Genomic DNA, 12,504 nt, shown 5'->3' on the forward strand with positions numbered 1-12,504 from the left:
GAGTTTGATACGGCATGTAATGCAATTAGATTTGGATCCTATTAAAAAAGTCATTGATTGTTTTGTACGGAGTTCTACGAGATTGTTCCGAATAAATATTTTATTTCAAAATAAATAAATTTTGAGACTTATAAATTATCAAATATTTTATTTACAATTGATGTGAAATGCATGTTTTTTAGACAAAAGGTGTGGGATGGCACATGGCGTCATTCCAAATTATCTCGCGTCAACTATAATTAAATTTGCGAAACAATAAAACTTTGATTTTTTGAGAACAAGTACTAAGTCTAATTGGATATTTGAATTTGTGGACAAAACATAAATGCTTTTATTTTATATAATTACTGGTTAAGAAACATAAATTATGAGCGAAAAATGATTTTATTTTTATGAACAGTACTGTACTAAAATCGAATTTCAGTGGAACTTCTTGTGTACATGCCGCACACAATTGAAATTGGGTTATTGTTGAATTGTTTCGGCCCAGCAAGAATGGCAAGTTCGGTTTGGGTGCCGAAAGGGAAGGTGGGGAACCTGAGGCCTAATTCCCTCTAAACTTTTAACCTTTTCATGTAAAGATTTAAAGAATGTTCTGATTCGCTGCATAATTTTTACTTAATTATGATTATAATATTTTCTTTTAATTTTAGAAAGAATAATGTATAATAACTTAGACAAACGTGTTATTACTAATAATTTTTTAGAATAGTATCTTGATAAAACTAAAATTACAGTCGACGCTTAGTATATATTCTTAATAATCATTATGAAATTATCTGTTTAAGATTATATTGTTCATGTAATATATATATACATATCTATATATATATTTATCGTGACCACATCCACATTTCCAAAGAAACGAGACAAAAAATGCTAGAACAACAAAAAAGAGAAAAAGGTAAGAAAAGATAGAAAGTGAATATATTCATCTAATCAAGGTACAGTCGTCATCGGTATAATTAAATGATGCGGGGAATATATTCAAAATCATTTGCTAAATTAGGAAAAAAGTTTAGTCTAGATCAGGTTTAATCAAATTTGAACCAATCACATAACTCATTTATTAGTTTACATTTTAAAGAATGTCCATACAACATGATAAATCTATCATATCTGTTGTGTAATTGATTAAATTCGATCAAATCTTGATTGAAATAAAAATTTTCTATCAAATGGTCCACTCAGTATATGTGAAAGGCAACAATATTGAACTCGATACTCTAAGCAACTTTAAAAGTTCTGATTGTTTGAACTCTGTTATTATGCCGTAATTTTATTTCATAGTATGGACACAAATAAGAAAAAGATATATAAAAAATAATGCTCATCATTAAAGGAAAAAAAAAGATAATAATAAAGAATTCAATAATTGATGGAAGAAGCACATATGTTTCCCGTGGATCGATAATAGCAATTGCGGTCAATATTTATTAGAAACATGCTAGTGGGGGCTCAAGAATATAACCAATTAGGCCAATCCAAAGTGAAAAGGCATCCATCCACCTGCACCAAAAGAACAACCAAAAAGCAACTCCCATCTCCTTCACATTATTCTCTTCCCACCCAACCAATTGCCAAAAATTCTTACTCAAATCAAATTTAGTGAAATTATTTTTTCTTTTTGAACGATACACTAATAACACTATATACAAGTATATTATATTTATTATATAATTAATTCAGGTATCATAAACCCGATTTGAATTAGAATTTTTCATACCAATATCCCACCATAAATGTTGAATAAATACAAAAGCATCCAATTAAATAAAAAATAAAAATAAAAAAACAAACAAAATGACGAAAACCTTCAAACAAAATTCCATCACCAACACAAATGCTGGCCCCGTCTTCTCTAACCCTATTGCTCTTCATCCTCTTGATCACTTCCATCCATGGCCATCTCGCCCAAGCCCGCATCTTCATATACGCCAGTTGCTCCCAAGATAAATACCAACCGAGTTCGCCCTATGAAACGAACCTCAACTCCCTACTCTCGTCCATCGTCAGCTCGTCTTCTCAAACACTTTACAACATGTTCGCTGTCGGGAATGACACGACGTCGGTTCCACCTGACAGTGCCGTTTACGGCTTGTACCAATGCCGGGGGGACCTGAAACCGAGGGATTGCTCCACATGCATAGCCGGTTTGATCGACCAAATAGAGTTGTTGTGTCCGTACACCACACCTGTCCGTACACCTACGGCGCGAGCCTGCAGCTCGACGGGTGCTTCGTGACGTACGTGAACACGGATTTCTTGGGGAAGTTGGACGACAGTTTGAGGTTCAAGAAGTGTAGTGGGAATGGCGGTAATGATGGTGAGTTCCTCAGGCGTAGAGATGACGTTCTTGCTGACTTGCAAGGGGCGGTGGGTTTTCGGGTCGCCGCCGCTGGGGCTGTCGAGGGTTACGCGCAGTGTCTGGGGGATTTGGAGGCGGCGGATTGTTCGGCATGCCTTGCTGATGCTGTTATGAAGGTGAAAAGTTTGTGCGGGTCGGCGGCGGCTGGGGACGTGTTCTTGGGGCAATGTTATGTGCGGTATTGGGAGTCTGGCTACTATGATTCTTCTTCAGGTAATTCATTTAGTTTTTCTGAAGAGGAAATTCAAATATTTATTATGATATATAAAAGAATAAATTTGATGAATCTTCTCAACATCAATTGCGTAAATCAAAATTTCATAAAGTGCAGGACTGGAAAAGCCGCACTTTTAATTTGTTTTGTGCATGGGATGAAAAGTTTAATTTTATCACTTAATTCGATTGTGTGTTGTTAAATCTTCTATTCTAATTAGTATATACACTATGCGTATATAAAGTTTTGTATATAATGCGATAACCCCAAATAACGAACAATATATGTATATATTAAATAGGTCAATTTGATGAATCATTTACTACAAATTCATATCGTATCTCGTGTGGTAAATTTATATAAAATTCACATATTATCATAAATATTTAAAAATAGATTTTATACACATAATATTTACATAAAAATTAAAAATTTAAAAGTGGCCGAACATATAAAAAAGATGCAAAGTTGATTTGAGAGTTTCGAGTGGAACAAGTTGGGACAGTACATTAGGTAGAGCCTACGAAAAGCACTAAATTTATTCTAAGGCAACAAATCTCCGCTTTATTTGCTTTTTGTTCCAGAATCTAATTTTTTAAATCATCGGATCATTTGTTTATCTTGTCTTCAATATGTGCGTTTCAACCGTTTTTTTTTAATAATAAAATTCTATGTCTAATTATTTCAAAATTAAATTACTCAGACAACATAATATTGCTTTGGATTTGTTTTCGTTGGCAATGTTAAAACATAGATTCCTCCAACCACGACGACGTGGGGAAGACAGTGGCCATAATCCTGGGAGTCGTGGCAGGGGTCGCGGTGCTGATTGTAACTCTAGCTTTTTGCAAAAAGGCCCTCGGTAAATCACTAATTCTAATTTAGCCTCACAAGTTCAACTAATTAATTTGGGTCTAGTTATCTCTGTTATTAATAATTAATCCCTTTTGATATCAATATTATTGTTTTGATCCTATAGGAGATAACATGTGTTGGTACTGCAAATGCAGGTTGACGAAGAAAACCATATATTTGGGCAGGTGCAGAGATCCTCGGATTGGACCTGATGTTGTCTCGAGCCGGAGTTTTGTGGGTGGAAAAATCTATGTTTGGATCTTTTCTGATCCAAATATTGATTGTGGAAAAGGTTATTTGTGAACAAGAAAGCTTGTTTTTCCCTTGGACTTATTTTCTTGAAAATCGTTTGTTTTATTCACAATTCAATGCATATGTTAAAGACTGATTAATTAGTTGTCTCAATAATTTTTTAAAATAACTGTTCAAATGTAATAAGAAGATGATTATTTTAAAAGTAAATTAATCAACAACAATTCAGGATATATATATATATATATATAATTGATTAATTACATTGAAACTCTGAAATTACTCGAAACAACTATCTAAATAAAATAAAGAATAAATTAATATAAAAGTTGAATAATATATACCTAGAGGTAATAAGGTTCAATGATTAAGGTTTCTAGAAATAGCTCAAAAATTAATTAGGAATAAACTCCTACTAGGAAACTGGGATTCTAATAGTTTAATTAAAAGAAAAAAATAATTTATTAAAGGGAGATCGACAACAAGATACACGAGTAAATAACAGTGGAATAATAATACAATTGTGAAAGAAAATGAAATTTCTATTAATTTAAGATACACTTGACAATCATTCTTTTACAATATGGATATTACACTGAAGACGCATGGTCCCCGCTAATTTTTTTATTTAATGATAATTAAAGATAATTGACTAAATCAAAGTAAGCTCAATCAAAATCAAACCCAGAAAAAAAAAAAAAAAGAAATTAAAGACCAGAAGTAAAGGGCACATTGGTGGCAGGAATCCAAGAATTCGCAGCAATGAAACTCCCAGGCGTAAACCTTGATGCTTCAGACGCGCTTGTAATAACGTGGTACCCCTTCCACTTGACCCGGTTCGCTGTCGATGACCCGGGACCCGTATTCGCGTACTCCCCGTAGTACAAAGTATCCAGCGCGAAGTTCCCGCTCCACGGCATCCAACCCGCCGGGTTGATCAAGCTATCCAGGAAGGTCTTCATGAAAACAGTGCGGGAGTACTTTTGCCACGGCCTGCCCAAGTACGTCTTCACGGAGCCCTGAACGGGTCTGAGATCCGGAGCAGCTGTGACCCGGCAGTTGTGGATGGAGATCCCGGTGTTTTGGTTCGGGTCGGTCCGACCCTGAGCGGTCAGGGTATTGGTCTTGTTGGGTGGGTTTCTTGGGTATATGTTACAGTTCTGGAATACCACGGCTGCGTTGCCAAAAATGAAATCAACCGTGCCGTATATGTCACATTCCCTGTAGAATTGTCTCTCGGAGTGTACGTAGAGAGTATCTTGATAGCCCTCGAAGCTGCATTGGTAAAATACAGAGAGGTCCGACCCGGAGCGAAAGGCCACGGCCTGGTGGTTTTGGGCCCCGGCAGTGTTCCTGAAGGTAATGCCACGAGCAATGAATCCGTCTCCCACAGCAGCTGCAACATTACATGAATGATTCAAATTAAGGTTGTATCTCTGATTGGATTAATTAAGACCAAGTTGTAAGATTCTGACTATGATGCCCAGCATGTTGCTAATTGTCATTCCCCTTCCCCACACCCAAAGAAAAATGAGAAACCAAACTTGCTTGTCACAATTATATATATTAATGCAAATATACACATTTGACCATGAATTGAATTTAAGCCAGTAGGATTAGCTTCCTTTTTACACAAGGAACTCAAGAAAGTAATTAAAAATTTTAAAAAAATATAAAGGATAAGGATTAATTCAAGAGATCTAATTCGTTGACTTAGCATTACTCTCCTGTTTGAACTTGGAAGAGAAAAACCTGAGTTCAAATCCCGATTATCCCTCAACCCTCACTCCCATTGTACTAAAACAAAAGGAAAAAAAGAAAGAAAAAAAAAAAAAAAACTCAAGAGATCAAGTAGTTATGATACGGAGCCAAGGTATACATCTACCTATCTTATCTAGAGCTAATCAAGCTTTTGTCAAATCACCAAACTCTAATTTAATTATATACACCTCCATAAATTCCAGCTGCAAAAATTAAATCAGTTTATTGGTATAGAGTTAGTCATGAAATCCTAATTAAATCATGTTTGCGTCATGCTTTGAATTTTTATGTCTTTTGAATGGTTCATGCCTTCCTAAATTCAACTTGCAAATTGCTCAACAATACTTTCACCTATTCAAAAAATAATTGTAATTTGACGTATTACTTTATCGTCATAAAAATATCGTTAGCGTGTATAGAATGATAATGCATGCAATTTAAAATTATATTGACTGTATATATATCACTAATTTAATATCCAGATCACATAAATTTTCAACATATGAAATTTTTAAGAATTATCAATTCCCATTAGTTTTTTAGTTTATATTTATTTTATTTTATATGAATTAAATAATTATAATAAAAATTTAAATTATGCACACATATCAAATATATAATAAAAGATTCATTCACACTTACCAACTGTGGCTGATTTGAAGGTGGTGGAGCCTCCTCCGACGCTCCTGCTTCCGGTGATAATAGTCTTACCGATACCATCCCCCAACAACATTATATTCTTCGCCGCGATATTCACATTCTCCCTATAGGTCCCTTGTTTCACATGAATCACAAACCTCCCACTCCCCGACCGTTTTCCAGCCGCCGCAACAGCCTCACTCACCGTCTTATAGTTGCCGGAGCCGTCTTGCGCCACCACCACATTCGCCGTCGGTGTCGACGACTGCAGCAACTTTCTGTCACCAGGCTTCACCCAACTTGGAAACCCTTCTTTGTAACTCCCCGCTGGCCCGTTAGCGTATGGCCCCTTGTTCAGGGCTAGGGTATTGCTCAGCAACAAACTAACGTTGTTCGACATCATGGGAAACATGTAGTCATCCGTGATGCCAAAATCAACGAACCCCGATTTGCATGTCTCGAGATTGGTCAAGGCTGTGCTTAGCCATGTTTGCGCATCGGCCGGGGTACACTTTGTGTTAGGATCAACGGTGGTGTTGATTTTATGTATTGTGTGCTCGTATAGCTCGACACAGTCGGCCCACGCCGCCTTTTCACGCTCATTACGACATTTTGGGCCGAGCAAGTGCAGATTGCTCTGCACGTGCATGCAACGATCGAGGGCCAGCTGAGTCGACAGCTTAAAGAAGTCTGACTTATTCTTGATCGGGACTTTGTATTTAGGGTTATGTGTGAAGAAATACTCACAGGGTTGTGGGTTTGGAGTTTGGCTGCACCAAGCCTTTATTGCAGCACTGGAACCGCCGGAAACGGCCGGAGAAAAGACCAAAATTGATGCAAAGAGAAGGGTTAAGATTGTTCTTGTTGCCATAGTACTAGGTGTATGTTTTGAGGGTGTTTTTGTGTACATGTGTGGAGTTCTTGTCTTATTTTGATTGCTTTATATAGGGCAAGAAGGGATCAAAGTTGAATTGGTGTTGGTGATTGGGACGCATTACTGCTAATATTTTGTTCTTATTTCAGTGCATAACTACTAGGAATCATGGGGTTGGTAACTAAAATATGTGCTAATGTTGTATAGTTTATGTTGTCCTTGTTTGTGTTTTGGATAGAATACAACCTAATAATGCATTGTTCATTCTGTTTATCCAGTTTAATATATGTTTGTAGTGTTGACTGTAGGAAATTGAATGCATGACAGAGATTAGGGCAGGCACGAAGCGCGCATACGAGATAGATATTCCTACAACCTATTAATTTATGGGTTTATGTGAATTAAGATAATCTCCATTGGCTGGACTCTAATTCCATGTTCTAAAAATTCAAAGCCTTTAAGTTAGTTAGGTAGCTTCGATGAAAAACATGGATGTTGCTTTTCCTTGTAGAATTTGCTTTTCGTTACATTGATTTATTACATATATCTAACCAATATCGGCACTCGGAAATTTCAATCGGCGCGTTACGGCCACACGCACCTCCCTCCGACTCGCTGTCCTCCTGCAATCCCAGCTCTACCGCGCATGCCACCATTGGACTCCCACGCGCTGAGACTTGCACGTCGAAAGTCATCTCGCCAACCCTAGATCTCCTTTCTTCTTCGCCGCTCTCCGCCACACCCACCGGCCGTGAGTACCACCAATCGACTCTCAACCTCCAAGCGATTCTTTTGCATCCTGACTCACCTGAGATTCCAGCCAACTCCAGCCTTTTCCAATCCTCCATGGAATCGTGACTTTAAACAGCCATTACTCCGCCATCTGAAATCCGTTGGCTTGCGGACTTGCACCACTGTGCTCATCTCTAAGTGGCGCACATGTCTATCCCATCAATTTCTAGCATCAGAGAAATTCTAGCCATGGCCTCATCATCCCAAACTCGCCCAGTTGACTCGACGAGTCAACCTATTCGCCCGGTCAACTAATCAAAAACAACTCAGCAGGTGATGTGGCAAGTCATGCCACATGGAATTTTTTTAAAAGAAAAATTGAAAGAATTTACCAACTCAGCTTCAAATTAGCCAATAATATATCTTATCTAGAAAAATTAAGTTAGTGTATATTGCATGGGGTAACAAGTTTTATTTTTCAAATATATTTCATTTTATAGCATGTTATATATAGTTTCCTACTTGATGACGATTAAATACTAAATTTTTCCTCTTCTTTATCTGGAATTGTCTAATTTTTCTTAGTTTGAGTTGATAATTCTACTCTAAAAAAATGGGTAAAACTGATTAATTAAAATGGAGGTCTATATCAAAGAAAAAAATAATATATGACTATAAATTTAATCATATCAACGACTAATTAAATTAACAAATTTCAAACTTGTCTTTTGACTTTGGCAGAGCCCGTTGAAGATGGAAAAAACTATGGCTAGCTCTCTACGGGTTCACATAAAATTTAATTAAATTATTTCCAATTTGCAATTTAGTGAATTAATCAACCCATGAATTAAAATTAACTAAACTTTATAAAAAGAAAAAAAAGAAATTAATAAACCTCTATTTAGGGTTGTTTTTCGGGCTGGATGGCATGTTAAATGTCCTGGAACTCCTCCTGTGACCAAACAATAGCTGTTAATTATAATTAAGGCATGCAGTCTAATTGCTGATGGTTTAGTCTCTTAATTAAAACACAATTACTTTAATTAATTACCTATATTCTTTTTCCACGTGTAGCAAAGTCCAACTAGCCATGCTGAAATTTTCAAACATGCCTACATCATCTTATATATATCTAAAAGATTTAGATTTTTTTTTATTTAAAATCGTTAGTAATATAATTTAAATTTTATTTTGATATTAAATATAGTTTTATTTTTTTTTATAGATATTGATTATTATAATTTTAAAATTTGAATTACTATTGATTACTTTAATTCTAATATAGTCATTATCTTTAATATCTAAAAGAAATCGTTTGTAATTATATTTTTTACTTTTTTTTTTTATATCATACTAAGTAAATTTGAGTCCCTTTTTCTTTTCTTTCCTTTGTTCTATTCCAATGTAGTTGTTGCTTAGGATCTTCTGGTCCAAATGGCAATCAAAATGACAGCAATATACCAAAATTCGTTAGGAAATGGTCATGTCTTAAAGTATTAATTCAAAAAAAAAAAATCAAACGACATCAATGAAAAACAACAATTAGTAAATAAATATAGGGAACTATGCAATCAACTTTGATATTATAAATGAGTAAATTATTCTCTTATAAAAAATATTACAATTTTTAATTTCTCATATTTTTAAAAATACAGCAATTTATACCCTTGTATTTTTTAAAATAAAGCAATTTACCTCTTTAGACAGGAAAGTAAATTGCTTCATTTTAAAAGACACAAAGGGGATATATTGTTATTATTACTTTTATAGGGAGTAATTTGCTCATTTGCACAGATGGATAAATTGCATTAAACGCCAGTGGTACTATTTTTCATTTTGCTATAATAATTAGATTTATTAGTTAGAAGAATTGTGAAGAAGTTAATTAATTAGGGGCATATTAATAATTACTCAAATTATCATTATATATAAACAATTAGCAATAACAACTATTTATCACCACGTTACTTATACTAATGACCAAAAATGAAAATTTAAATATAATTTTCGTCCTTATATTTCAATCATATTGTGGTAAAATAAAAATTATTATTGTAGCGACCACCGAATATCATAACCACAATAATTGTGAAAGACATTAGATAGAGGATTATCAGTGTTAATTTATCTCGTTCTGTTAGTTCATGTGCGTTATGTAGATTATGGCGTATCCCTTGGCCTGTCGAGGGAGAAACCACCAGTTGAGCACTGTTGTACTGTACGATCTTATTTTATTAATGAAACTTACATTTACCCAAAAATAAAAATTATTATTGTGAATATATATCTATATCACTAACAGTAAACTGATATTATCGCTGCATGTCTACTTTGTTATAATATAATATTTTTTAGTAATAATTAATTGGAAAAAAAAATTTGAAAAATGAAAGAAATAATAGCAGCAAGTTGGATATGCGATGTGTCTGTTTTTCTTTATTAATCTCTAATTCTGTATATTCGTTGATTTAGGATGAGAGCACGGGTCAAAGCCCCAACAGCTATACCTCTTCTTACGTAACCAGAACCTGTTGTATTTTTGGACAATGGCTGCTCTTTATTATTATTATTATTAATAAATAAAAATGTAATAATTCATATGGAATTGAGATAAATATTTAAATATTTCTTTTTTTATTCCCAAAGAGGCATCCACGTTCCACCTCTCAATTACGAGCATATGTAGAGGTCCAAATAATTACTTAATCAAATAAATTAGATTAAATTAAATACACTATATATGATTAGAAATCTCCCATTAATCACATACACACATTTAGATAATTAAACATGGAATTGATTATTATTATTATTATTACAATATAAGAAAATGTGGTTATTGATTTATTTATAATTTGTGTGACATTACTAATAAAATAATTAGTGGATCGAATCTGAGATGGGTTCATCAATTATTGTGGATAAGTACATTTTATTTAATTCATTAACAATTAGTTTAATTCCTTTGACATTTTGACATTCTTTTGGAATAATTGAGGGGTTAGAATGTCTTACAAGTTAGGAATTTTCAATATTGTTTGTTTTTCGTATTTATATTTGAATTATTATATATGCTTTGGGTTGGTACGACTTAGGCACTGAGAGCTTTATTTTAAATATTTATCTGTTGTGCATGTCGATTTTAAAAGAAAATTTTATTTTATTTTTATTTTTTTTCCGAGGAAGTTCATGCAAAGACTATCTCAATAACTCAAGATATTTTATAACATTTCGAAGCTTATAACAATTTGTAGAGTGTCTTTTAAATTTTATTGGAGTGAGCTTATAAATTTTAAAATTATTGACATTACAAATAAAAATAATATAAATTTTTGAATATTTGTGTATAAAATATAAAAATTATAAATTTATAGAATTCGTATAGATTCTATATTCATTATAAAAATTATAATTTTTGGTTGTATTTATTTTAAATAAAACTATGTTTTAGGAAAATGATTAATGTTAGAGTGCGGCGCTATCGATGTTCCGTTATACGATCAGGCATTATTCTCTCTAATTTTGCATGAATTTTATAATTTTATTTTGAAAAAACATCATAAGCTCATAATCTGACCAATATGGGATGCATGCCTATATTACCAACTTCCTAAACGAGGGGCTCGAATTAGGTACACGACATCTTTCCCACATATACGACACAACACCAAATGATGTGGCGTGTGACATGCTCAATGTCTCGTTGCTCCAGTTATTTCGTGTCTTAATCAAACACTTGAACCATTTTATTTTTAAAACAATATTATATCTATTTTGTTAGCTCAAAAAATATAGTACAGAAGCGATCAACTTAGCCAATCTTTTTAAATAAATTATAGCCAAACGTCTTCTTAGTATTTTAATCTTTGTCTGTGAGCCCATCGTATGAGCGTCGTAGACTGACGATGATATTGAGCAAGGGAAATACGCTGTCGTTTAGCAATAATCAAGTATCAATGTCAATTTTGCGGAAGTAGTTGTGTTTTTCTAAATATTATGTGACTTTCGCAACATAGCAATCAATTGGAAAATAACCCATGTCTTTTTCATCTCTAACTCTTAGCTTAAGCAATTTCATGAATTGATTTTCTTTTCTAATTATTTTTATTTAGTTTTTCCAAATTGATTTATGTGAGTGAAAGATGATTTAATTTTGATACATATTTTTTTTATGCAAAAGTATTTTCTTGAATTTAAATATAAATAATTACATTAGACAAAATCTTTCTAATATCAATAAATTGGAAGAAATTATTGAAAAGCTCAATGATAATTACGTCCGGAAAAAGTTGGTCGAAAGTGTCTTTGTGCTTAAAAATAATTTTTAAAAATAGAACATTATTCTTTGAAGAAAAATTTGAATTTGAACAAAGGATTTAAGAAAATTATTTCATATAAAAAAAGTTCAAGATCTGTTAATATTTTTTTCTAATATGAAAAGTATTCAAATAAATCTACAAATTTATTATTAGAAATTTAAAATTCTTATTTTCGACGCTTTTATGCCTAATTAATTTACGGCTATTATGGGTTTTAATCCCACAGGATGTGTGGATATTTATCTTATTTTACATAAATTAATATAATTTATTAATAATTATATTTCTATATTAATCAAATAAAAAAATACTATAATTTTTTATTTACTATATCTGTTATATTAATTGAATAGATATAATCCTAAAATTTTCTTTTCACAAGGTTGTCTCCATCAAGGCCTAGACAATATGTCTCATCATCCTGTAAAAGGCCTCAAGCTTAATGGTCCGCTCTCCACCCTTATAATCATCTTGGTGCGCTTGACAAGAA

The 12,504-nt window shown here is 33.2% G+C and overlaps 2 protein-coding genes across 2 annotated transcripts; one reads left to right on the forward strand and one right to left on the reverse strand.

Annotated features, from left to right (window-relative positions):
- LOC105171108 (cysteine-rich repeat secretory protein 15) lies at positions 1,700-3,836 on the forward strand. The gene is given in 4 exon segments (XM_011092131.2): positions 1,700-2,179; positions 2,182-2,581; positions 3,337-3,444; positions 3,593-3,836. Coding segments are annotated over 4 exon segments (849 nt in total). The 5' UTR covers positions 1,700-1,843; the 3' UTR covers positions 3,598-3,836.
- LOC105171115 (pectinesterase 2) lies at positions 4,200-7,198 on the reverse strand. The gene is made up of 2 exons (XM_011092142.2): positions 6,093-7,198; positions 4,200-5,085 (listed from the first exon to the last, which is right to left on the reverse strand). The coding sequence occupies exons 1-2, from the start codon at positions 6,997-6,999 to the stop codon at positions 4,397-4,399; spliced, it is 1,596 nt and encodes a 531-aa protein (XP_011090444.1). The 5' UTR covers positions 7,000-7,198; the 3' UTR covers positions 4,200-4,396.

The sequence above is a fragment of the Sesamum indicum genome, linkage group LG1, assembly GCF_000512975.1.
Source record: "Sesamum indicum cultivar Zhongzhi No. 13 linkage group LG1, S_indicum_v1.0, whole genome shotgun sequence".
Taxonomy (NCBI): Eukaryota; Viridiplantae; Streptophyta; class Magnoliopsida; order Lamiales; family Pedaliaceae; genus Sesamum; species Sesamum indicum.